The sequence below is a fragment of the Chrysochloris asiatica genome, unplaced genomic scaffold (assembly GCF_000296735.1).
Source record: "Chrysochloris asiatica unplaced genomic scaffold, ChrAsi1.0 scaffold00004, whole genome shotgun sequence".
NCBI lineage: Eukaryota > Metazoa > Chordata > Mammalia > Afrosoricida > Chrysochloridae > Chrysochloris > Chrysochloris asiatica.
The window spans coordinates 16,136,557-16,163,409 of NW_006408522.1; the positions used below are offsets into that span (position 1 = coordinate 16,136,557).

General features: G+C 40.0%; 1 protein-coding gene across 1 annotated transcript in view; it reads left to right on the forward strand.

The window, feature by feature from the left end:
• The first annotated feature begins 1,931 nt into the window (after window positions 1-1,931).
• Window positions 1,932-26,853, forward strand: part of NEDD4 (neural precursor cell expressed, developmentally down-regulated 4, E3 ubiquitin protein ligase) — a 148,170-nt gene continuing 123,248 nt past the window's right edge. Inside the window, exons 1-2 of the mRNA XM_006831623.1 lie at window positions 1,932-2,042; window positions 15,896-15,969. Coding sequence (XP_006831686.1) covers window positions 1,998-2,042; window positions 15,896-15,969 — 119 coding nt within the window. The 5' untranslated portion in view covers window positions 1,932-1,997. The remainder of the gene's footprint in view (window positions 2,043-15,895; window positions 15,970-26,853) is intronic.

Below are 26,853 nucleotides of genomic sequence, written 5' to 3' on the forward strand. Positions count from 1 at the left end.
GTCTAAGTTGCCTGTCCTTATCTACCCTGTGTACAGAGGGGATAGCATTGATACTTGATGTGAAGACTTCTTTACTCTCTGTTGGTATTTAGAATTACTACCTTCATGAGTATAGGACAAGTTCATCAAATTGTAGCAATTTACCTTTGTTTTCTTTATAAAAATTTGTTTTTTATATTTATTGTTATTGTTCAGTACCCTGGAGTCAGTTCCAACATAGTGACCCTGTTTAGAGTTTCCAAGGAATGGCTGGTAAGTTTGAACCATTGACCTTGTGACTGGTGTGTTTGAACTACTGACCTTGTAGTTAGCAGTCTAGTGCTTATCCTACAGTGCCAAGCTAGCGCTCCTTTTTCCATTTGTTGTTGTTTAAGTTAAGTGCCGTCGAGTCTTTTCTGACCCATAGTGACCCTGAATAGGGTTTCCAACGAGTGGCTGGTGAGCTTGAACCGACGTGGTTCAAATGACTTCGTAGTCCAGTGCATTAGCCTACAACACTACACCAAGACTCCTTTTTCCATTGAGATGTCAATAATTCCCACTACTTTTGCACTTATTGAAATCTCTTTCTGCCTAATACATATAGTTGTTTAGATTAAGTATTAATTGAATTCTGATATAATGCATATCAAATAGAACCTCCAAACACAATTAAAGTATAACAAAATTATGGAAATTAAAAGTTAATTCGATTTGGAGATTTTAGAATTTTGCAAAGTTTCTCCAGCAACTGTAGAATTTTGACTTAAACAGTGTATGTTTATTTTTCCCACACTCTTTTGGGGGTTCTTTATTTGGTGTATGTGTGGGGTCTTCTTGTAACTAAAGAACTCTAAAACCCATCAGATGTGAATATAAAAAGGAATAATCACTTGGTACAGAAAGAAAGTTCCATTCATTGATTTCTCTCCTCCTTTTTGACAGCGGGTCATCTCTTAATTAAACAGGCTTAAAGGTTCAAGTGTGGCAGATGGACATTATTGTTCTTGTGAAGTGCAGTCGAATTGATCCAGACCCACAGCAAGCCTGTATAGGCTTTCCGAGGAGAGACTGGTGAGCTTGAACTGCCACCCTTATGGTTCAAAGTGACTTTGCAGTCCAGCACATTAACCCACAGCACCACACCAGGACTCCTGGACATTGTTGGTGGGCTTTAAAGATGGGCAGGTCATACGACAGGAAACAGTTTATCAATTGGCACAGTGTTTGCAAATCACGTGGAGAGGATTTCAGCTCTTTGGGTCTCTCCATTTGCTGCTGCACTCTGAGGTTGGGCTTTTCTCAACAGCCTTTACAACTTCCTAGTGGAGAACCTAGCATTATTATTTTACCTTTTTGTTTGGGGAGAAATGCACTCCTGTTTCTAAGTATCTAGTTCCAGGAGCTCTGGTAGCGTAGAGTCAGGCTGCTAACCTCAAGGTCGGCAGTTCAAAACTACCAGCTGTTCCGCAGGAGAAAGATGAGGCTTTCTGCACTCGTAAAGATTTACAGCCTCGGAAACCCCGTACAGGGTCGCTATGAGTCGGAAGCCGACTCTATGGCACATAACCACCAGCAACCACCAGTCTGAGACGCTTGCTTGGTCCCACCAGTCTGAGACGCTGGATGGACGGATCTCAGTATGACTCGTTGCTGAGGAAAACCGCAGCTTTGTTTCCCTAAGGTAGGGGCTGCCGTTCTCCCAGGCCTATTCAGCGCAATGATCTGGGGTTGCACAACTCCCCAAGCTGGCCATGAGCCACCAACCTCCCGGAACGCAGGCGAAGGGCGCGCCGCCGCTCAGCCCGGGAAGCTAGCGCGTCGCTGGCCTTTTCCCACCGCACTTCCTTCTGCTCTGCACTAGCCCGGCTCGCCGGGGGAGGCGCTGTTGCCGTGGGGGCGCGCCTCCTCCTCTTCCTCCAACTGCTCCCCGCCTCCTTCCCTTCCTCCTTCTCCTCACTACAGTTTCGAGCCCTGGCCTGGGGCGAGTGCGTCCCGTTTGCTGGAACCGTTCAGAAATGGCAACTTGCGCGATGGAGGTGTTCGGACTCCAGGAGGACGAGGTGCGGGGATCGCGGGGTTGCTGGGCGGGCTTCCCATCGCGCTGCCCATCAACCCGGTCGAGGAGGCAACTGCGGCCGGGCCACAGCCAACAAGTCCGCAGTCAGCCCATCCTCCCCCTGCGTGTGGGCTCGAGGGGCGCTGTGGAGGCTACCCTGCGCGTTCAGGCTTGATTCTTCGCTGGGCTGCCTTCACACCCCCTTCCTCCCTAGAGCCGGGGTCTTCCTTGTGAGTTTCCTTCAGGAAGTGCTGAGGGGGCCTAGGCAGTTAGGGATGGTGTGTGCCTGGAGGGACGCTCATCACCCAGCTAGCTGCTTTCCACCGCCCATGGCCAAGTGTGCGTGAGAGCCGAGGCGGGAGGGGGACAACAAGTTCCAGACCGAGCAAACCCAGGGAATGGGGTGGGGGCGGGCACATTCCCCGAAGCTAGCATCCCAGGTGTTGATTAGCCTGTTCTGGATGAAACTCCACTGACTATGGACTCTGACCTGGAAACTCTCAAGTGAATCGCCTTTAACTTTCTTCTTTATCTGAAATCCCCTGAACTGGGGAATGGGTTGAGAGCGCGTACAGATAGGTCTTCATTCTCTTATTTAGCAACAAGTGTCAGTATTAGGTGCTGATTGTATATTTCACTCTTCATTGATACTAAAAACAAAGCTGAACAAGAATAACTTTGAAGAACTTCCTAAAAGTATTTATTTTGAAAAGTGAGTTCAATTACAAGATTTGAAGACAGTTCTCTTTTCTCGGCTAAATAACTTGTGCAGGGTATGCCTTAAATAAGGCTATTTTGAAAAACAAACAAATAACAACAAAAAAGGTTCGGTTTTACATGAGATATGCCTTTCTTCTGTTTTTTCTGATTACCTCAAAAATGGGAATGACTAAGTAAAAAAGACTGTGTAATTGTGAACAAGTCAAATTAAAAAACAAAACAAAACAACCCACACACAAATATTGCAGCATTTGTTAACTGACCAAGCCGTCCTATATACCATTTATTAAGATGGACTCAATTAACTGTATATACAACATAATGATTTAGATTTATTACTTAGACACCTTCTATTAAGGAACCTTGATGCTGCAGTTGTTAAGGACTTGCCTGCTAATGAAAGATCAGCAGTTGAAAGCACCAACCCTCCAGGAAGAAAGATGTGGCAGCCTGCTCACTTAAAGAATTGCAGCTTTGGAGACCGTATGGGGCAGTGTTCACTCTGAGTTGGAAACTGATTGCAAGGCAATCGATTTGGTTTATTTATTTATTTATATTTTGAGCCTGTAATTGTAACTTTATGTCTTCAAATGCCTTTTATATTACTCTGGAAAAGTTTGTTTATAAAGAGTGGGCAATTTGTTAATGCCCACAAGTTATGTCAGGGTATTTTAAGAATGTTTATGTGACGCAATTAGAATGTAGTTTCTTAGTTACAGCTGCCGCAAGAGGAGCAAAATGGTAGTGGAAAAATGGCGGCAGCTTCTGGTAGTCCTTCAGTAACACTAGTTATCACGTTATGGTTGAAGATAGTTCTCCAGCTAATTAATGTCCCCATTGTTCTGTAGAAGAGATCAGAGGAAAAGTCCTGCATCATTACACCTATGATAGTTTTCTTTTGCCAGTCTTCTCTCTCATCTTGTTATTTGTTGTTGTTCTTAAATGCCATCGAGTTAGTTCCAACCCATAGCGACCCTGTGTATGGTTTTCGAGGAGTGGCTGGTGAGCTTGAACCACCGACCCTGTAGTTCAAATCGTCTTTGCAGTTCAGTGCATTAACCCACAGTGCCACACCAGGACTCCCACCTTATTATAGGAGTCACCTTTTACAGATAACCCCAAGCCACCTGCCAAGCAAATTATGCTGGCTTTGGACTTTGTTTTCCTGTAGTTGTTACTCAGAGCCAAGCTTTGCTATTCCAGATTTCCCATCTGACCCCACTTTCAGCAGAGCTGATTGTTCATAGGACAAAGCTATCATCCACTGTCTGTTAGCTCCCTCTTGGTATACTTTCAATGATCTTCTCACATCACCCCTCTGCCCAACTGAAATAAATGTGTGAAAATGCCAAAGCTATCATCCACTGTCTATTAGCTCCCTCTTGGTATACTTTCAGTGATCTTCTCACATCACCCCTCTGCTTAACTGAAATAAATGTGTGTCAGTCAGCAACTGGGACGCAAGGCCAGAAACTCCACCCTCAGATAGGAGTATTTCCTGAGCTTGCTGAAGGATTTGTACTTTTGGGAAGTTTCCTGTCGTGTGAGACCTGTCCTATTTGCAAGATTGAGGTTTGGCCATCAGTTCCATGATTACGATTTCCTTCCATTTCCCTTTGTGTTTTAGCATTGTGAGCAAGAGAGGAAGAGAGGAAGCTAGGATATAGGCGACATGAGGATGAACTGCCTTTGCCTTATGCCATTGTAATTTGAGTTGTTCATTCAATCACATTTATTTTTTTCCCCCTGTATTTTGCATTGTGTTAGGAATAATAAAGAAGAGACAGTCTCAACCTTTAAGGAGTTCACCATCTGGTGGGAAAGACAAAAATCCCTTGTGTTCTGCTGCTGGTGGTGGTAATGTGCTGTGGAGTCGGTTCTGACTCATAGCAATTCTATATAGAGTTCCTAAGGCTGTAAATCTTTACGGGAGCATAAAGCTTCATCTCCTGTGGAACAGTTGGTAGTTTTGAACTGCTGACCTTGAAATTAGCAGCCCAATTCGTATCTACTAGGCTCCCAGAGCTCCTTTGTGTTCTGCTAGAGGTTGCCATTTCATAACTATCATTTACCACTAACTTTCTGGCCCTGGTGTGGCACTATGGAATAAAGCACTGGATTGCCAGGTTGGTTTGAACCACAAGGTCAGTGGTTCAAATTCACCAGCCCCTCCTTGGAAACCGTCTTCAGGGTTGCTATAAGTTGCAACCTACTCCACTGCACTTAATAACAAGAACTATCAAAAGAGGGCTGAAAACATTACACACACCACACACTTTGAACAATGCAACCATGTCATTGCTAAAACTCACAGATTAGCCTGGGGATAGGCAGCCCTCTGCTGTTGTTTCAAAGTAAGGTAATTTTGCTATTGCTGCAAAAGGAGAGGATTCTTATTTTAAATTTGAAACTGAAACAAGGAGAACAATGAATGGAAATAGAATAGAAAATAGTGAGGATAATAATTTAACCACTATATATTGAACAGCCAGTGAGTTACACTGTATGAGCATATTTGTCTTAAAGTATTCTAAAGGTTAAATCATAATACTTCTTTCTCACTTTTTCCGTGTGTTTTAGCTCTTCTTCTACATACAAGTGTTTTCTAGCAAGAAATGGCCCTGGCTTCCTGTGCAGAATTTTGCACAAGCACGAAAGCATTAACAAACTAAAGAAGACATTTAATATAACATACCACATTTTCTCATATCTCTTGAGATTACTAACTCCCAGTAATCTTTGGTAGGGAGGGGTGTGGCGGACATGCGGACTGGAATTCTGCATCTCTTCCAACTTCCTTCTAGTGGACTTCTCTGGTATATGGAGGCTGGAAAGCAAAACCCTGTGTTTCCCTGACTCCCTTATATATAGTGTTCAGGATGGGAAATAAGTACCCCCAATTAGTTGCACTTACTTGAAATTTGAAAGGTGAAAATGAGGTAGGACACATCTTCTTCTGTCTTTGACTTTCTCTGCTGACATACATAGTCACGGTGATGCTGAGTTTTTTCTGCCAAAGTGTTCCACTGTCTAGCAACTTGTTTTATGGGTATTGATAGGAAGTTGCAAAAGAAGTAGAAATATTTAGCTTGCATTTATAAGGTATATTTTTCCTGTTCTTAAAGTCAACAGTTCTGTTGGTGACTCTTCGTTCCTTACCCTCATGGGGCAGGGGTAGCAACTTCCTGGGTGGGCCAGTTTTATGATGTTGTTCCTGGTCTCTACAAGCCAAGCCCACACTTAATTCCTTGTATTCATTTCTTTCTGTTTAAAACTGTTAAGGGTCTAATAAATATTTCTATTAACTATAATTGAACTCTAATTGAAGCAAGAGGAAGGGAAAGAAAGGAAGGAAATAAAAAGGGAAGAATTGAGTCTCCACTGCCAGTTTGAAAGTACAGTTTGCACATATATAAGATGGTGACAAAACTAATGCAATACACAATCAGTAGGGTACCCACGGAAACTCTATACAAGGTCACTATGAATCGGAACTAACTCTACAGCACTTGACAACAACAACAACAACAACAAAGTAATTAAGAAGTGCATACTCTGACATTTTTAGACCTACTAAATCTTGACAGAAGCAAACCCTGCCTGCCCAGGCCTCATATAGGATCTGGGAGTAAAGTTCTCATACCTTTCTTCACTGTAGACAAAGGAGGAGACATACAGTTTAAGTAGCATTAATATGTCGGAATCTTTCAGAGCTCTTTCCTGCCACTATTACTTTTTTGGCAACTCTTTCATGCCATGCTCTTTTCAACTACTTCTCACGAGTCTGCATGTGACCAAAGAGGTGGATAAATATAGTTAATTTAACAATAATATATATATATATATATTATTATTATTATAAGTTTTATTATAAATTATGTGATAGTTTACGTGGGGGAACATTAGCTTTACATTCCTCCTATCGTATATCATTTCATTGCCATGGTTAGAATCCCCTCCTTGCATCATCAACCAACCAAAGGGCATACCTTGCAAGCCTGCCCCTTGGTCGTCAGCACACAGCCCCTCTCCCTCTCTAGGTCTAAAGCCCCCAGCTGCTCCATCTCTCTACGTCATCGTCTCTGCCTCCATCTCCAGCATCACTGCTTCTCTGGGTAGGGTCCCACACTTTGCTCTTCTCCCTTGATGGTCCTAGGGACCTCTGCTCCTGGACTGCAAAGTCAATCACTCCCCTCTTTTTGTTACAAAACGTCTACCTTTACATTTCCAACCCTTGCAGTCAGTCCTGATAACAATTATTCACTATTGTACCACAAGGGACTTATGCCCATCTCCTTTCATTAACCCCACCCAGACAGATTTAATAATATTTTTATTTCTTTAAATTGATAAAAAATTGAATGTATAGTACAAAGAATCCCCATATCCAGTGGTGACTTGAGACATGAGAAGGCCCCTAAACACTGATAATCTGTGGTGTCCTTCCTTTGCTTACTCACATTTGAATGAATTGTGTGTAGATTAAGAAATCATATTAAAAAATTTGTTTTTTTAACACAGCTTATAATTTTATTTTAAGTTATATCATATATATATATTCATTCAGTCGTTTTCATTCATTTTGATAAGGTTCTTTTTGAAGAAAAAAAAAATACAAAAACACAAAAAAACTGATTAGTGTGAGTTGGGTAAAAGCTTATAGGGAAGATCAGTTTCCCATTCAGCAATTGAGACATAGTTTGTTTCATGTCATTGATTGTAGTCCTCGCAATGATGTGACATCACTTATTTGCTTCCTCCGTGTGTTTGCTGAATCCATTCTTCCTTTTCTCTCTAACCCTCTGACTTTTGTCCTGGGGTGAACGCTGCCCTTTTGACCACAAATGATTAATTATTCTAAGGTGTGGACATCTCCCTAGTTTCTGTTCCCCAAATGTTGTTGTTGCTGTTACGTGCTGTCTAGTGGGTTCCGACTCATAGCGACCCTGTGTAAGGGTTTTGAGGAGTGGCTAGTGAGCTTGAACTGCCAGCCTTGTAGCTCACCTTGCAGTCCAGTGCATTAACCTGTAGTACCACACCAGGACTCCATTGTTCCCCTTGTAGACTTGTCTATTATTTGACTGAAAATTGAACCATGGGGCTGAGTTCAGATCCAGAACTAAAAGGTGGCCAAGAGCCATTATATTGGGTTTTAACAGTCTCTAGCCCACCAGTAAGCATGTTTTTTATTTTTCTTTAGTTTTGTTCCATATTAAGAAACATACCTTTTAAACGAGGCCCCTGTATTGTGGAAATGGTTCACACACAATCTACTCACCCAGTATAGTGCTATAAGAATAAGTATTGGACTGCTAACCAAAAGGGTGGTGAGTTAAAGTGACCAGCTGCTCCTTAGAAATCCTATACAGGGTTACTATGAGTCAGAACTGACTCAACAGCACTTAACAACAACAACAACAACAACAACTAACCTAAAAGCTGGCAGTTTGAACCCACCCAGTCGGGCCTCGGTTGGGCTGGCAATCTGTATCCATGACAATTACAGGCAAGAAAACCTTATCTACACTGTCATACATACAGTTGCCATGTGTTGAACTGAGTATAGTAACAGGTTTGATTTGATTTTGTGTGTGTGTATATGTGTGTGTGTGTTTCCCTTTTAAATGATGCTTTTTAGTAAATGTAGTATATTAGTGGAAATCACTTAAGCATTTCAGTTCATCAGACCACTGAGGGGACATCCATATTTTAATAGTAGTAGCCCTGGTGGCACAATAGTTAAGCACTCATCAACCAAAAGAGCAGTGGTTTGAACCAGCCACTGCATGGTAGACAGATGTGGCAGTTTCCTTCAGTAAAGATTTACAATTTCGGAAACCCTGTGGCAGGTGTACTTAGTCCTATAGAGTTTTGATGAGTCTGAATCCACTAAATGACTGTTTGGGGGTGGTTTTTTTTTTGCTAAATAGTATTGTTAATGAAGGATTCTAAATTGCAAAAGTGTTTGGGAATCTAAAAATGTAGAAAAGTTTGCCTTTTCGAGAAAGGACTGAATTATGGATTGGCTGTATAATTCAACAAGCTCACACTGCACTTAGCTGTTGTCAGTTATTTTTAACTAATAATTTAAATTAGCTTACTAATTCAGTGAAACTTTCTGGAAATATTATAATCCTTTTTTCTTTTTTGGACAGGGGGATATTATCTTGAGAAAGAGGTTGGAACTTGCATCTCATTCCTATAATTTTAGCTGGTGGTGGTGGTGGTTTCATTCTTGTTACAGGCCGTCGAATTGGTTCTGACTCATAGGGACTCTGTTTAGGGTTACTGAGGAGCAGCTGGTGGGTTTGAACTGCTGACCTTGTGGTTAGCAGTCCAATACTTATCCCACAGTGCTACAACAGGAACCCTAATTTTTAGGCACACATAGATACATTTGCTGACAGGCATTTTCATGAACTCTGTTAAGCAAGTTTAAGTTGGTCTGTAACAACATTAGCTAAAAGGACTCTAACCTGGAGAGAAATGTAATCTTTTTCTAAAACTTAGAAAGGTAGAAAAGATGATTGTGTAGGAGTTCATGAATTATGGTAAACATTTTTTAAATGGTTGGTATTTATATTTTTAAAATATTATATTTAAAGTAGGTTGGCAATGATCTTGAGCCTAAGAAACATTCCTGTTGGCATTAGAGAGGGAAACTGCAGAGAATCTTTGATTCCTTCGGAATTGGTTGGCTTGTGAAGTGTAGTGAGAAAGGGGATCAGAAAGGTTTGTTTGTTAATCAACAATGTGTCTGCCCTACTGTGTGCCAAGTATCCTGCTGGGTTCTATAGGGGATACAAAGACGAAGAAAAGGGCTCTTACTTCAAAAACTCTCCATTTTAATAGTGGAGAAAGACACATAACGTATTACCTCAGTTACAAGATAGTATGTATACTATCAAAGACCCTCTAACAGAGAAGGGAAGATTCACTGATTCCATGGGATGGGGGTGGGGGTTGGGGGGGCTTAGAAGAAATGGCATTTGGGTTTAGGCTTTAAAGGAAAGATAGATCATTCTTCATACTTTTTCTTTCTTTTCTTTTTTTTTAAAGAAAACATATAAAGATAATATAACATTTACCAAAAGTTTATAAAGTAAAATAAAAGCCTCCATGGTGTGATTACTTTTAATAGCTATTTTCATTGCTGCATGTTTCCTTGAAATTTTATCTATCTGAATACATGTCTTTTCAGTTATAGAATATAACATTTTATATCCTGATTTTTCCAGTGGACATAATTCACAGGCATTTAAATCATATTAATAATTGCATTATTAATATGTAATAATTATATTATTACTAAAAGCAACTAAAAGTGTTCTTACTCAGATGATACAGGAAACTAATAGTCAGGGATCATGAAAAATTTCCCAGGCAGAGGGAACTCAATTTGTATGGAAATCAGAGGTAAGTAAATACAGAGTGTATTTTTTAAAAAAACCAAACTGGTGATAGTGAGGGATAAGAGTGAAAGGGCAACAGAGGGATGGGAGAAGGATGAAGAGAGTAACAAAACATAAATTAGGAGAGAGGGCTGCTTCTCCTTTACTTTCAGTGGAATGACAGTCTGCATTGAAGAGCCACACACTGCCTCTTGTTGCTGTGTGCCATTGGTTGGCTTGTGAAGTATAATGAGAAAGGGATCAGATTTTTGACTCATAGCAACCCCGTTGTGGCAGAATTGACCATCCCCATAAGCTTTTCTAGATTGTGACCCACAAAGGAGCAGATCACCAGATCTTTCTCCTTTGGAACCTGCTGGGTGGATTTAAGCTTCCAACCTTTCTGTTAGTTGCCGACTGCTTAACCATTGCACTACCAGCACTTCTTGTACTCTACCTGTTCTCCTAAAATGTGTGAGAATGAAAACCAGGGTTTTTCTTTTTTTTTTCTTTTTCCAATGACAAGAGATAAAAGAATAGTTAGGAATCCCTAGGTGGTTCAAATGGTTAATATGCTCCCCTGTTACCTAACTAAAAGGTTGGAGGTTTGAGTCCACCCAAAGGTATCTTAGAAGAAAGTTCTGGCAATCTACTTCTGAAAAATCAACCGTTGAAAATCCCTTGGAACTCAGTTCTAACCTGACACATCGCCATAAGTCAGAATTTATTTGATGGCAACTAGTGTATTGTTAGGTGCTGTTGAGTTGATTCCAACTAGTAGCACAACTGAAACAAAACACTGTCTTGTCTAACACCATCCTCACCATGGTCGCTGCCACTGGGCTAGTCCATCTTGTTGGGGGTCTTCCTCTTCATACGTTGACCATCCACTTTACTAAGTATGATGTACTTCTCCAGGGATTAATTGTTGCTGACATGTCCCAGATACAAAATGAAGTCTCACTATTCCTGCTTCTAAGGAGCATTCTAACACTGTAATTCACATGCGTCCATTTATTTACAGTCCTCTTCGCTTTCAGCTAGCAAGGTTGTATCATCTGTGTATCACAGGTGGTTAATGAGTCTTCCTCCAATCCTGATGCCATGCTCTTAACCATATAATCCAGTTTCTCTGATTATTTGCTCAGCATAGTCATTGAATATGGAGTCCTGGTGTGGCACTGTGGGTTAATGTGCTGGACTGCAAGGTCGGTGGCTCAAGCTCACCAGCCACTCCTCGGAAAACTTATATAGGGTCGCTATGGGTCGGAACCGACTCGATGGCACTTGACAACAACAATAGTCATTGAATAAATATGGCAAAAGAATACAACCCTGGTGCACATCTTTCCTGATTTTACACCATTAAAAATCCCTTTGTTCTGTTTGAAGTACTGCCTCTTGATCTGTGTTCAGGTTCCTCATGAGTACAGTCAAGTGTTCTGGAATATCCATTTACTGCAAAGTTATCCATAGCTTGTCATGATCCATACAGTTGAAAGCCTTTGCATAGTCAATAAAGCACAAGTAAACATCTTCCTGATATTCTCTGCTTTCAGCCAAGATCCATCTGATGTCAGCGATGATATCTCTTGTTCCAGGTCCTCTCCAAATTCTGAATACAACTTACTTTTCTGGCAGCTCTCTAATGATGCACACTGACTTTTAGTGTGGCAGAGGTGGTGGTTATGTTCTGTGCAGTCAGTTCCAACTCATAGCGACCCAGTATAGGGGTTTCCTAGGCTGTAAATGTTTACAGGTGCAGAAAGCCTCATCTTTCTTCTACAGAACTGCTGATAGTTTCGACCTGCTGACCTGGAGATTAGCAGGCAGATTTGTAACCACTGCAGTACCAGAGCTCCTTGACTTTTAGTAATAGTGATTCTAAAAGTAATGAGTTTTGTCTCTAGTTGCAACATTGACACTGCTGTCTTTTATTTTCAAAAATGTGAGAGACTTTGATCTCTGCATATGAATGTTAAAAAGACCAATCTGGATAGTTTTCTACCAGAAAAGTTCAAGGGAAATGAAGTTAAAATGAATGGAAACATGTTGCATTTCTTTTTTCTTTCTAACTTTTCTGTTGTGAATTGAGTGAAGGTTTATAGACAAAATCATCAGTTTTACATGCAACAGATCAAACACTTTGTTTTGTCTCAGTGATGATAATCCCCTCGATGCAACAAAAGTTATTCTGCTTCTTTCTTGTCGTTCTTGTTTCTATTCCATCTTCCTTCCCATCCCGTTTCAACTTTCTCCTTAGATAAATGTTGCCCTTTTGATCTTGAACGATTGCCCATTCCATGGAGAGCAAACCTTACTGGTGGTGTTGTTCTCCATACATACCTATCTACTGCTTAGCTGAAAATTGTGCCAGGTAGGTGAGTTCCGTTCCAGATCTGAAGGGTGATCGAGTGCCATAGTCTTGGGTTTCTCCAGTTTTTCTGACCAGTATGCCTGTTTGTTTGTTTTTTTAAAGTATTAGTTTTGTTTCATATTATCTCCTAAAACATGGCATTTTAAATTTAATTTTATAACGCTTTTAAAATCAATATTGCTTCACATCAGCTAGCCAGAGAATTTTAAATAACTTTGGTTTTGAGTCTTGCAATGGATAATTCAAGAGAAAGTTTAAAAGTTAAATATGTCTTTGAGTAGTTTGTAATTTTTGGAGTTGCTTTTAATTAATGTTTCTTACATTTTTCTCAAGAGTCTTTCTGAGGTGGTTTCAGTAAAAGTTCACATAGATTTTTCTTCTTTAATTGTTGTTGTTGTTAAGTGCTGTTGAGTTGGTTCCAACCTGCGGCGATTCTGTATAGGGTTTCTGAGGAGCATCTGGTGAATTTGAACCACTGACCTTAAGTTCAAACTCACTTTGTAGTCTAGCACATTACCCACAGTGTCACACAGGACTCTTACGAGTTCCACAAAGATGGATTAGCTTTTTTTTTTAGAGGGGTATGATCATTTCTAAATTAAGGTCATATGGAAGCCATGGGAACTTTTCTGAGTTTAGAAGAAGAAAAAGTTTATCAAGGAACACTGCTGGTATCAGTTTTGATTATACTTTCCCACTTAAAAACTGTCTTATTAACTAGGTCATCACAGAAAAGATTTTAATTTTCAGAATTCATTCTTAGAGATCAATACTTATTTAATGCTGATGGTCAATATAAATCCTTTCAGATTTGGGGCAATCATATTCCCCTCAGAAAAACTAGGATTTCATTTGGCATATTTTCCTCTCCTGTTTTTTTTTCTGCCCCTCTCCTATTTTTTTTTTTTTTTTTAATGTTTTATTGTGAATTATATGATAGTTTACATGGGGGGACTTTAGTTTTACATTCATTCCATCGTATATCATCTCATTGTCACGGTTCCAATCCCCTCCACGCATCATCAACCACCCAAAGGGTATATCCCAGAAACCCGCCCCCTGCACTTCCCCCTCCTCCCCTCAGTTTTCAGCCCACAGTCCCTTTCCCTCTCTGGGTCCAAAGCCCCCTCTCCTATTTTTAAGTCTCTTTATTTTTGATGCCTTGTAAGACCAACTATACATAAAATTTGATTTGGTGATGGATGGAAGTTATAACCAGAATGTGAAGCTGTTGTTTCCTGATATAGCCTCCATCTAGGACTCTACACTTCTGAAGGTCCTATCTCGCGAATCCTTCCATGAAGATTTCTGTGCTCTTTGATTTATACCACATCAAAATGGCAGTTTTGCCATCCTCGAGGGACTAAAATTGTGTTCCTTTTAAATATCCTGAGAATTTTGGTGACAAAAAGAAGTCTGAAAGGGCAAGAGAAGGACTCTAGGGTGGATAGGGTATGGTTTCTACATGAAATTTTCACAGGACAGCCCTAACTCCTGTCAAAGAATGATCAAGTACATTGTGGTGTTGGGAAACAATTCCTCAGCACAACTTTCAGACCCTTGAACGAGTGTTTCAAAGCCTCTTTAGCTCCACCAAGAAGGGCCCAAGGGTACCTACTCAGCCAGTAAGCCTTACTTCAAAGACACTCAGTCCTTTCACTCTATGAGTTGGCGTGACAGGGTATCCCACTCTTCCAGCAAGCCTACTACTGGGAGGTTCTCAGCCCTCTTTGTTTGTGGATTAGCACACCCACTGTGCTTTAGTCATTCTGTGAGCCAGGAAGCCCTCCCTGCCTGATGGCTTTATCACCTTATGGTTCAGCTCTCCTGATTCTGCTGCCCCTGCTTCTCTACAGCTGCTGCTTACTATCTTGCACCATCTCTGGTTTTACAGTTCTCTATTTCTCTCTCTTTCCTGCTGCTGCTCATCATTGTGTATAGCTCTCATTGTATACCTCACTCTTTCTCTAGGTCACCTGGGTCTCAGATATTCTCAGTGCAGGAACTACAGGCCCAAAGGACATATTCTACTCCCATCTCTACTTGGTGGTAATGAGATCCCCCTTTCTGCATCTCTTGGATGGCTCATTTTAAGCCTAGCGGGATGTCATAACTGACCAATTCCCTTGTTACTGTTTCATGCACCATGTTTGCAAGGTCCCACCCCCACAAGAGTGCCATACATCTTATTTATAGTATTGGCAAGCTGTCCAATTCATATCATCTTATTTGCACAGCCCTGGGAATCCTGGTGTGGTGCTGTGGGTTAATGTGCCAGACTGCAAAGCTGTTTGAACTACAAGGTCTGTGGTTCAAGCTCACCAGCTGCTTCTCAGAAACCCTATACAGGGTTGCCATGGGTCGGACCCAACTTGACAGCACTTAACAACAACAACAACAACAACAAGGAGCTCTGGTAGTGTAGTGGTTATGAATTGGACTGCTAAATGCAAGGTAAGCAGTTCAAAACTAGCAGCTGTTCCACAGTTGAAAGAAGAGGCTTTCTGCTCTTGGAAAGATTTACAGCCTCGGAAACCCTGTACAGGGTCGCTATGAGTCAGAACCAACTCCATGGCACACCACCACCACCACCAAGAGGTCTTTGTATGGTGCTATAGGTTAATGAGCTAGACTGCAAAGTCATTTGAACTGCAAAGTTGGTGGTTCAAGCTCATCAGCTGCTCCTCGGAAACCTTATACAGGGTTGCTATGGGTTAGAACTGATTCGACCACACTTAACAACAACGACAACAGAGGGGTCCTGATGTAGCACCATAGGATAAGCACTGGACCTCAAGGTCAGTCTGAACTGCAATGTCGGCGCTTCAAACTCTCCAGCAGCTCCTTGGAATAAGGACCCTGCTAATGCGTCAGACTGCAAAGTCGTTTGAACTGCAAGGTTGGTGGTTCAAGCTCACCAGCGGCTCCTTGGAAACCCTGCACAGGGTTGCTATGGGTCAGAATTGACTCAGTGGCACTTAACACCAACATAGGGTTTCTATACAGGGTTACTATGGGTTGGAACCCACTCAACAACACTTAAAAACAACAACATTCAGACATTTGGAGTCCTGATATGGTGCTGTAGGATGAGCACAGTACCACAAGGTCAGTTTGAACCACAAGGTTGGAGGTTCAAACTCACCAGCCACTCCTTAGAAACCCTATGCTGGGTCATTCTGAGTCAGAACCAACTTGAACGGCACTTAACAATAACAACAGTCCAAACATTTGGTAGGACTTGCAAGACCGTAACATGCACTCTGCACAGTGTAATGACTTCATTTGAAATATATATATATTCAAAGACATGTTTCATAGCTAAGTTACAAATTGCTTGAAAATAAAATATAAATTTTTGTATTTTAGGAAAATTCACGAATCGTGAGGGTAAAAGTTATAGCTGGAATATGCCTTGCCAAGAAGGACATCTTGGGAGCTAGGTAAGTATACATCAGGTTGGATTATAATTTGCAAACTTCATATTCGTTACTTAATTTTGTCTGAAAATTTGACAGAATGAAAAGTCTAATTACATTTCTAGCAAAATTGTTTTGCTAGGTGGAATTTCCAAGTTGCTGTTTTATGAGACAGCAGTAATTCTTGAAACCTAAATTATTGCATTTATAAAATAAGGCAAAGGGCACACAGCAGAATGGTAGTTCTAAGATACGTTATGGAGTTTCATTACCAGGAATGAGGAAATTCTAACAGCCAGCCAGCCTTTCTAGTAGATTACAACTATACACTCTGGACATAATACAAAAAACAGCAACTTGTAGGCTGGGGAGGATGAACAAAGTAGACAGATTCTGCTGTGAGTTCACATTTGGAAGAGAAGAGTTGTATTAAGTGAGTTTCCAAGTTGTGAAATTTTAATTTGCTGCCAGGTAAAGTCAGGATCTGGAACAATTATAGTCTTCCTGGCCTAGACAATAAGAGACTGAATCTGAGGAAAATATGGCAATGAGTGAGAGATGGGATTCTGCAAGAAAAAGAGCTCGAGAAGATCCCCAGATGTATCTGTTCACATTGCTTGCTGATGTTGAACCACATATCTGCACCACAGATTCAAAGCAGGTTAGCTAAAGATGAAAGATCTGAGCAGAGATCAGAGCTGCTGCCCAAGAAACTGGGTTGTAGTTCTTGTACAAACGAGGTAATTAATTTCATGCGAAAATAAAAGGAGCTCTGGTAGAGTAGTAGTTACGAATCGGGCTGCTAATCTCATGGTCAGCAGTTCGAAACCACCAGCTGTTTCGCGGGAGAAAGGTGATGATTTTTGCTCCTATAAAGATTTACAGCCTCGGAAACCCTGTACAGTGTTGCCAAGAGTTGGAACTGACTCCACAGCACGTAACAACAACAACAAAATAAAATTAAAAGCTCTCATTAGAGTGAAATATATAAGACACAAAAGGACAAATATTATATTATCTTACCTTTATGAAGTATCTAGACTAGGCAAATGTAGCAAAAGTTTATTAGTGGTTACCAGGGGCAGGGGCGAGGGGACTAGGGTCACTCCCTGGGGATCAGTTTGTGTTTGTCTGCTTTCCTTACAGTCAGCTTTGAGGACTGCTGACTAGGACTCTTGTGTGCTAGGAACCAGGCATTTTGAGTTGAAGCCACATTCACAGCCCACATATTACAGGATGGGCTCTGACAGCAATAAGGTAGACTTCCTGTGGTTTATTTGTAGTGTGACTACTCTCCTTAACTGGTAACTGTCAGCTGCTCCACTGATGCCAATGCCTAGAGAAGGTTCCTGACAGTAGAGTCAGGAGGTGGTTAACTTAGGTAGAGACTGCTCCCCCATCCACCACAAGGCCCCTGGGCCTCTGAAACTAGCGATAGATCTCTCAGCGGTCCTTGTGGAGAGTGCAGCCTCTTCATCTCTTGAACGAGAAGAAAGTTGGCGTGTGCTTGCCGTGAATGCTAGCCCCCACAAAGCAGTGAAGAAAATCTTGAGCAAATTAGGAAGGCAACATGCAGCTCTGAAGGGGGCTCTCTGAGTAAGGTTTTAGGGCTAAACATGTGATTGCAAAAACATTGAAGGGAAAAAAAAAAAACTAAACGCACTGTGTGCTATGAAGCAGGCAGGTATCTTGAGTGAAGTCCATACCTACACCAACATACTACAGTGTATCTTTGAATTTTCATGGAAAGAGGTTGTAAATCTTTATGGAAGCAGAAAGCCTTATCTGTCTCCCACACAGCAGCTGGTGGATTTGAACTGTCACCCTTGGGATTAACAGCCCAGTGTTTATCCTCGGGAGTCCTGGTAGTGATGGTGGTGGTGTGCTGTGGAGTCGGTTCCAACTCACAGCGACCCTTTACGGGAGCAGAAAGTCTCATCTGTCTCCCATGGAACAGCTAGTAGTTTTGAACTGCTGACCTTTTGGGAGTCCTGGTGTGGCACTGTGGGCTAGTGTGTCAGACTGCAAAGTCAGTTTAAGCTGCAAGGTCGGTGGTTCAAACTCACCAGCTGTGCCTTGGAAACCCTGTACAGGGTCACTATGGGTCAGACTTGACTCAACAGCACTTAACAACAACAACAACAGCTGATTAATAACCAAAATGGGGCGCTGCACCCCCTGGTGGAAAGATTGATGAATAAACGATATGTCACCTGAATGTCAGTGACCAGTAGTGGACAGATTGAGCACAGCATGCTTTATGGAAAGATTGAAAGTTGAAAACTGAGCGCTTGAACTTTATAATCCTGATTAAACCAGGGAATGAGAAAGCTAATCTAAAGAGAGGGAATGGTAAGCAAAGACCAAAGACTGCTCATCTATAGTTTTCTTGCAGAAAATAAGTCCAGGGAAAAGCACCAAATAGTGGGGAAAACTGAGAAAGTCAGTACCTTTGAAAATACCAGTGCTCCAACTACAACAACAAAAATCACAAGACACAAAGAACTGAGAAATAATGAGCAAAACATGCAAATAAACATAACAAAGAGAGTTAAAGAGCACCTTTTTTTGTTGTTAAATTCCTGCCATTGAGTGAGTTAGGGTTTCTGAGGAGCGGCTGGCTGGTGAGGTTGAACTGCTAATCTTGCAGTTCAAACCGACTTTGAAGTCGACCTCATTAACCCACAGCACCACACCAGAACTTCAAAGAGCAACTAGGGACACTCAAAAATGGAGAAATTAGCAAAAAAGGAAGAATATAATACACTGATAAAAAAAATAATTAAAGAGCTAAGAGAAAACAGAAAAAAGACAGAAATAAATAACGGAAACTATACAAGAACAAAATGTGGAGCTAAACAAAGAGCTATGGCAATGGAAAGGGACAGTAATTGAAATAAGAAACACAAGTGTTCAGTGCCATTGAGTCCATTCCGACTCAATAACACTTCATACAACAGAACAAACACTGCCTAGTCCTGTACCATTCTCATAATTGTTATTATACTTGAGACCATTGTTGAGGCCTCTGTGCCAATTCATTTCATTTGGGGACTTCCTCTTTTTACCAAGATGACATCCTTCACCAGGGACTGGTCCTCTTTAATATGTCCAAAACATGAGAGACAAAGGCTCACCATACTGGCTTCTAAGCAGCATTCTGGCAGTACTTCTTACAAGACAGATTTGTTTGTTCTTCTGGCAGACCATGGTACTTTCAATATTCTTGTGCAACACCATAATTCAAATGCATCGATTCTTCTACGGTCTTCTTTGTTCATTGTCCAACTTTCACATGCATATGGGTTGGGTCAGGCACACCTTAGTCCTCAAAATTATGTCTTTGCTCTTGAACATTGTCTTGTGCAACCTATTTGCTTAATGCAGTGTATCATTTGATTTCTTGACTACCGCTTCTATGCGTGTTGATTGTGGATCTTAGCAAAATGAAGTCTTTGACGGTTTCAGTCTTTTCTCCATTTATCATGATGTTGTTTATTAGTCCAGTTGTGAAAACAATTGTTTTATTTACATTGAGGTACAATCCATACTGAAGGCTTAGTCTTTGCTCTTCCTCAGTAAGTATTTTAAGTTCTCTTCTCCTCCAGCAAGCAAGATTGTATCATCTGCATATCACAGGTTGTTAATAAATCTTCCTTTAATCTTGATGTCATGTTCTTCTTCATAGAATTCAGTTTTTTGTATTATTTACTCAGCATACAGATTGAATAAGTATGGTGAAACTATAACAACCGTGGCACCTTTCCTGATTTTAAACCATTCAGTATCTCCTTGTTCTCTTTGAACAACTGCCTCTTGGTCTATGTACAGGTTCCTAATGAGAACAATTAAGTATTCTGGAATACCCATTCTGTATAATGTTATCCATAGTTTGTCATGATCCACACAGTCAAACTCCTTCACATAATCAATAAAGAATAAGTAAACATATTTCTGCTAGTCTTTACTTTCAGCCAAGATCCATCTAACCAGCAATGATATCCTTAGTCTCACGCCCTCTTCTGAATCTGGCTTCAATTTCTGGAAGTTCCCTGTTAATGTACTGTTACAACTATTTTTGGATTATCTTCAACAAAATTTTACTTGCATGTGATATTAATGATATTGTTGATTTTTTTGTTTTATACTGTTGGGTCACTTCCTTTGAAATGGGCACTTATTTGGATCTCTTCCAATTGGTTGTCCAGGTAGCTGTCCTCCAAATTTCCTGGTTTAGATGAGTGAGCACCTCTAGTGTGGCATCAATTTATTGAAAGGTTTCAGTTTGTATTCCATTGATTTCTAGAGCCTTATTTTTCTTTAATGCCTTCAACTTGGACTTCATCCTTCAGTACCATTGATTCTTCATCACAGGCTACATTTTGAAATGGTTGAACATCTACCATTTCTTTTTGGTAAAGTGACTTTGTGTATACCTTCCATTTTCTTTTTATGCTTTCTATTGCATTTAGTAATTTGTCTAGAGAATCCTTCAGTAATGCGAGTTGAGGCTTAGATTTTTACTTTAGTTATTTCAGCTTGAAAATGCTGAGTGTGTTCTTTCCTTTCGGTTTTCTAACTCCAGGTCTTTGCATGTTTCATTTTAATATTTTGTCTTCTCGAGCTGACCCTTGATTTTTTATGCTTAGCTCTGACTTCCTCATTTCTTCCATTCTCTTTAGTTTCTCTGCGTAGACTCAAGAGCAAGTTTCAGAATCTCTTCTGACATTCATTTTTGTCTTTTCTTTCTCTCCTGTCTTTTTAAATGACCCTTTGTTTTCTTCATATGTGATGTTCTTGATGTCATCCCACAACTCTTCTAGTCTTGGATTATCAATGTCTAATGTATAAATCTGTTCTTCAGGTGACATCTAAATTTTGATTGACTATACTCAAGGTCATATTTTTGGCTCTTGTGGACTTGTTTTAATTTTCTTCAGCTTCAGCCTGAACTTGCATATGAACAATTGATTATCTGTTCTACAGTCTGCTCCTAGACTTGTTTTGATTGGTGATATTGAGCTTCTCCATTGTCTCTTCCCACAAATATAGTGAATTTGATTCCTATATATTCCATCTGGTGAGGTCCATGTGTATAATCGCCTTTTATGTGTTTTTTAAAATGGTATTTGCAATGAATAAGTCACTGGTCTTGCAAAATTCTATCATGTTATCTCCAGCTTCATTTCTATCATTAAAGCCAGTTTTTCCAATTACTGATCCTTTTGTTTCCATCTTTTGCATTCCAGTCACCAGTAATTATCCAACACCTTGTTTTCATTCTTGATAAACTTCTGACTGAAGCAGTTGGTTGTTGTTGTTGTTGTTAAGTGCTGTCGAGTCGGTTCTGACCCATAGCAACACTGAACAGGGTTTCTGTTTCTGAACAGGGTTTCTTTACAGGAGCAGAAAGCTTCATCTTTCTCCTGTGGAGCAGCTGGTAGTTTTGAACTGCTGACCTTGTGGTTCGCAGCCCGATTCGTAACCACTATGCTACCAGAGCTCCTTGTAGAATTTTTCAATTTCATCATCACTGGCCCTAGTGGTTGGTGCATTAATTTGAATAATAATGGTATTAACTGATCTTCTTTGTAAGTGTATGGATATTATCCTATCACAGATAGCAATATACTTCAAGATGAAGCTTGAAATGTTGTTTTTGATGATGAATACGGCACCATTTCTCTTCAATTTGACATTCCTAGGATATTAAAACATATGACTGTTGAATTTAAAATGGCCAGAGTCCATATATATAATGTTTATGCATTACATTTCATTTTTGACAATTTCCAATTTTCTGAGATTTTTACTTCATACGTTCTGTGTTCTGATTATTAATGCATGTTTGCGGCTCTTTCCTCATTTTGAGTTGTGCCACATCAGTAGTTGAAGGTCTTGAAAGCTTTACTCCATTCGCATCATCACAGTCAATTCTGCTTTGAGGAGACAGGTCTTCTCTAGTTGTATTTTGAGTGCCTTCCCATCTTACGTGCTCATCTTCTGGCACTGTATCTGACAATATTCTGATGCTGTTCCTAATGTTTTCATCTTCCAGCACTATATCTGACGATGTTTTGCTACTCATGAAGTTTGCAGTGGTGAGACATTTAGAAGTAGTCTGTCTCTCTTTCCTAGTCTTTTTTCAGTCTGGAAACTCCACTGAAACCTGTCTACCAGGGGTGACCCTGATGTGGAATAGCTTCCAGCATCACAACAACACAAACCACAACAGAATGACAAACTGGCAGGCAAGAGGTGGGAATAAGTCATTGTTCTTACAAAATTCTATCATGCAATCTCCAGCATCATTTCTATCACCAAGACCGTGTTTTCCAACTATTGATCCTTTTCTCTGTTTCCCACTTTCACATTCCAGTAGCCAACAATGACCAATACATCTTGATTGTATGTTAGATCTATTTCAGACTGAAGAAGTGGTTAGAATTCTCCAATTTCATCATCACTGGCTTTAGTGGTATGTCTCTGGATTTGAATTATAGTTGTATTAATTGGTCTTTGGAGGCATATGGATATTATCTTATTACAGACAGCATTGTGCTTCAAAATTCATCTTGAAATGCTCTTTTTGACAATGAATACAACACCATTTCTCTTCAATTAGTTGTTCCCAGCATAGCAAATCATATGAGTTTTGATTCATATTTATAATGCCCAATACTAGTCCATTTCAGATCACTGATGTCTAGGATATCTATCTGTATGCATTCCATTTCATTTTTGTCAACTCCAATTTTCTTAGATTCATACTTCTTACAGTTTGTGTTTTAATTACTAATGGATATTATCAGATGTTTCTTTCTCATTTCGAATCGTGTCCCATCAGTATATTAAGGTCCTGAAAGCTTTGCTCCATTCATGTCAATATGGTCGTCTCTTCTGTTTTGAGGAGACATTTCTTCCCCAGTTGTATTTTGAGTGACTTCCAACCTGAGTGGCTCATCATCTGGCACTGTATCTGACTATGTTCTGCTGCTATTAGTCATTCAGAAGTGGTCCACGTCTCCTTTTCCCTCATCGCCCTTTGTCTGGAAGCTCTGCAGAAACCTGTTTGCGTGGGTGACACTGCTGGTATTTCAAATACCAGTGCCATAGCTTCCAGCATCACAGCAAACTGACGGGTAAGTGGTGGGAAAACACAATAGAAGGATTTAATCAGGCAGAAGAAAGAATCATTGAATCAGATAGATAAGAGTTAAAATTACAGATATTGGAGAGCAACAGGAACAAAGGCTCAAGAAGGCTGAGAGTAGTTTTAGTGGAATTACTAGACGTCAAGAAACCTAATACACATAATGGGGATTCTAGAAGGAGATGAATGAGAGAAAGGGAAAGAAGAACATTTGAATAAGTAATGTCAGAAAATTTCTCCAATCCAATGAAGAACATGAATCTATAAATCCAAGAAGCTCAGATAACCACAAGCAGAATAAACTCAAAGACACATTAAGTTAGACTCTCAAAAATGAACGAGAGAATTCTAAAAGCAGTGAGTGAGAAAGAGAGCCATACCCATACCCAAAGGCTTCCCAATAACACTAAGTGCTGATTTCCCTCCAGAAATACTGGAGGCAGAAGATAATGGAATCATATGTTTTAAGTGCTGGAAAAAAACCAAAAAAACCTCACAAGAATACTATACCCAGCAAAACACTCATTCAAAAATAAAGTGAAATTAAAACATTCCCAGACAAATAGAAGTGGAAACTGTGTATATCCACCAGGCTGTCCCCACAGAAAATATTCATCAGAGTCCTGTAGATAGAAGGGAAAAGACACTAGAAAGTAATTCAGAGCTGTACATGAAAAGAAAGATCCCTAATAAAGGTAAATATATGGACAAGTATAAAGGTTAGTAATAAGATATTCATGCTTGCTAATTCTAAATGTCTTTTAATAACAACTGCATAAAAGGCAAGGAGCCCTATTGATGCTGTTGGTTAGATATATTGGCCTGCTAGCCACAAGATGGGTAGTTCAAACCCACCAGCTGCTCCGAGAGAGAAAGATGAGGCTGTCTGCTATCGTAAATATTTAGTCTTAGAGACTCTATATTGGGTTGCTATAAGTTGGAATTTACTTGATGGGAGTGGGTTTGGGATTTTTGTTATATCAAAGGCAAGGATAAAGTTATGTTACAGGGCACATGAAATATAAAGACGTAATTATTGACAACAAAAGGAATAGATGAATAGTATGTAGATTTTGTGTGTGTGCTATACTGAAGTTAAGTTGGTACTAGTTTACCCAAGAACCGTCAAATAACTCAGCAATTCTTCTCCCAGGTATAGACCCCAAATACTTGAAAACACAGATTCAAAAAGAGATTTGTGTACCAGTGTTCATTGCAGAATTATTCACAATAGTCAAAAGGTGGAAACAACCTAAATGCCCAGAAACAGATGAACGGATAAACAAAATGTGGTACCTACGTACAGTGGAATACTACTCAGCCAGTAGGAGAAATGAGGTCTTGATACATGCTATATAGTATGCATCTAGCTTGAAGACATTATGCTGAGCAAAATAAGCCAGTCACAAAAGGAAAAATATTGTATGACCTCACTTATGTAGACAAGAAAAGGCTCACACAAAGGCCAAAGTTTATTAGTGGTTACTAGTTAAGGGAGGGAGGAAGGCAGGTGGGCAAGGGGACTAGAAAAATCATCACATTTCACTGAGGGTAGGGTTGCACAGGTGATTATTTTAATTGCTGTTAGTAAGTTGAACACCTGTAAAAAGTTGAATTGGCAAAGGTTGTGTCCAGCATAAATTTACAACAATGACCAAAAAGGGAAAAAAAAGATGAAAAGGAGCTGCTGAGGTGGCTTCTGTATAACCAAATACCTCTTGGGATTTGGTTCCTTGGTTTGGAGGATTTAGGGTCATGGTTTCATAGGATATTACAGTTAATTGACCTAATAACATGTTTAGTACTTCTGTTCTACCTCCTAGTTTGTTGTGTATTCCTGGGGTCTTAAAGGCTTGCAAGTGGCCATCTGGGGCACACCATTGGTCTCTGTTCACCTAGAACAACAGAGGAGAGTTTGGAATAGGAGGAGGAGATGGGCTGTATGGCTAATTGCCTCCAGGAACTGCTTCCTTTGCCATGAGACCAGAAGAACTGGATGATGCCTGCTTACCATTACTGCACAGTTTGACCAGATTCCATAGAAGAACCCTTATCAAAAGGGGGGAAATTCAGGATAGAATTTCAAATTTCCATGAACTTTCTGGAACCATGGAGACTGGATGAATCCTCAAAATTATGCCCTGAGATAATCTTTAAACTTTAAACCAAAAATGTCCCCTGAAATCATCTTAAAATCAAACAGTAGTTTAGCTTAACTAGTTAACAAGGTCTGCCTTGAGCATTATGCTCTTTTAAGAATGATCTATATAGGATCAGATTGTCAACAGCAACTGGAAGGATTAGCTAAAACCTTAGGGAGCAGTGAGGGTGAGAAGGTTGCACAACTCAGAGAATATCATCAATGTCAGTAAATTGTTTATGTGGAAACTTTTGAGTTGGTATATGTTTTGCTATTTATATATTAAGCAACAACCACAAATTAAAATTTATAGATAAAAAAAGGAATGGATGCAAAGTAAGTATTATTTTCCAGATTAAAAAACACAAAAAGCTAAAAGTGTTTGTCATTGGTAGGCATGCAATGTAAGAATTACTAAGGGAAGTTCTTCCATTAGGAGACAATTGATAGCCCATTGCCAAAGCCATTGCCATTCATTTGATTCCACTTGTATGACAGAGTAGAACTGTCCCACAGTTTCCAAGGCTGTAAATCTTTACTGAAGGCGATGGACTCATCTTTATCCCATGGAGCAGCTGGTGAATTTGAACTGCCAAAGTTTCAGTTAGCAGCTGAGTGCTTAACCACTGTGCCACCAGGATTTCTAGAAACTTGGTATCAGATAGAAACTCTGATCCTTAAAAAGGAATAAACAGCTTCAAAATAGAAAATACAAGTATCTTGTAATATATAAAATAATCTTTCCTGTTTCATCATAACTTTTTTATAAAACGTATACCATTTAAATAACAATTCATGAAACTATTGTAGGGTTTATATTTTACATAGATGGAATACATATGACAATTTTGACATAAGTAACAGATGTGGTTATGGGTTATGGACCTATTTGGTACAATATTAAGTATATCCCCCAAACCAAACCCTCTGCCATTGAGTAAATTCCAAGGTGTAAATAGAATAAAAATTTAAGGAAGTATATTGTAATACCTGTGGTCCTGTAGGATAAACACTGGACTAGTAACCAAAACTTTGGCAGTTCAAACACATCAGCCGCTCCTTAAGAAACCTTATACGAGGTCACTATGAATCGGAACTGACTTGATGGCACTTAACAGCTGTAACAACACTGCAAACCATTAAAAAATAATGCAAAGAATTAAGATTAAAAAACAATTGTTGTTGTTGTTGTTGTTAGGTGCCATTGAATTGGTACCAACTCAAAGCGACCTTATGTACAGCAGAACAAAACACTGCCCGATCCTGGGCCAACCTCACTACTGTTGCCACACTTGAGTCCATCGATGCTGCCACTTTGCTAATCCATCTCGTTGGGGTCTTCCTCTTTTTCTCTGACCCTCCACCATACCAAACATGATATCCTTCTCCAGTAACTGGTCTCTCCTGAAAGTATTTCTGAAGTATGAGAGACAAAGTTTGGTCATTTTAGCCTCCAAAGAGCACTCTGCACTTCTTCCAAAATGCATCTATTGGTTCTTTTGGCAGCCCATGGCACTTTCATTATTCTCCTCCAACACCATAACTCAAATGCATCAATTCTTCTACGATCTTCCTTATTCACTGTCCAGCTTTCACATGCATATGAGGTTATTGA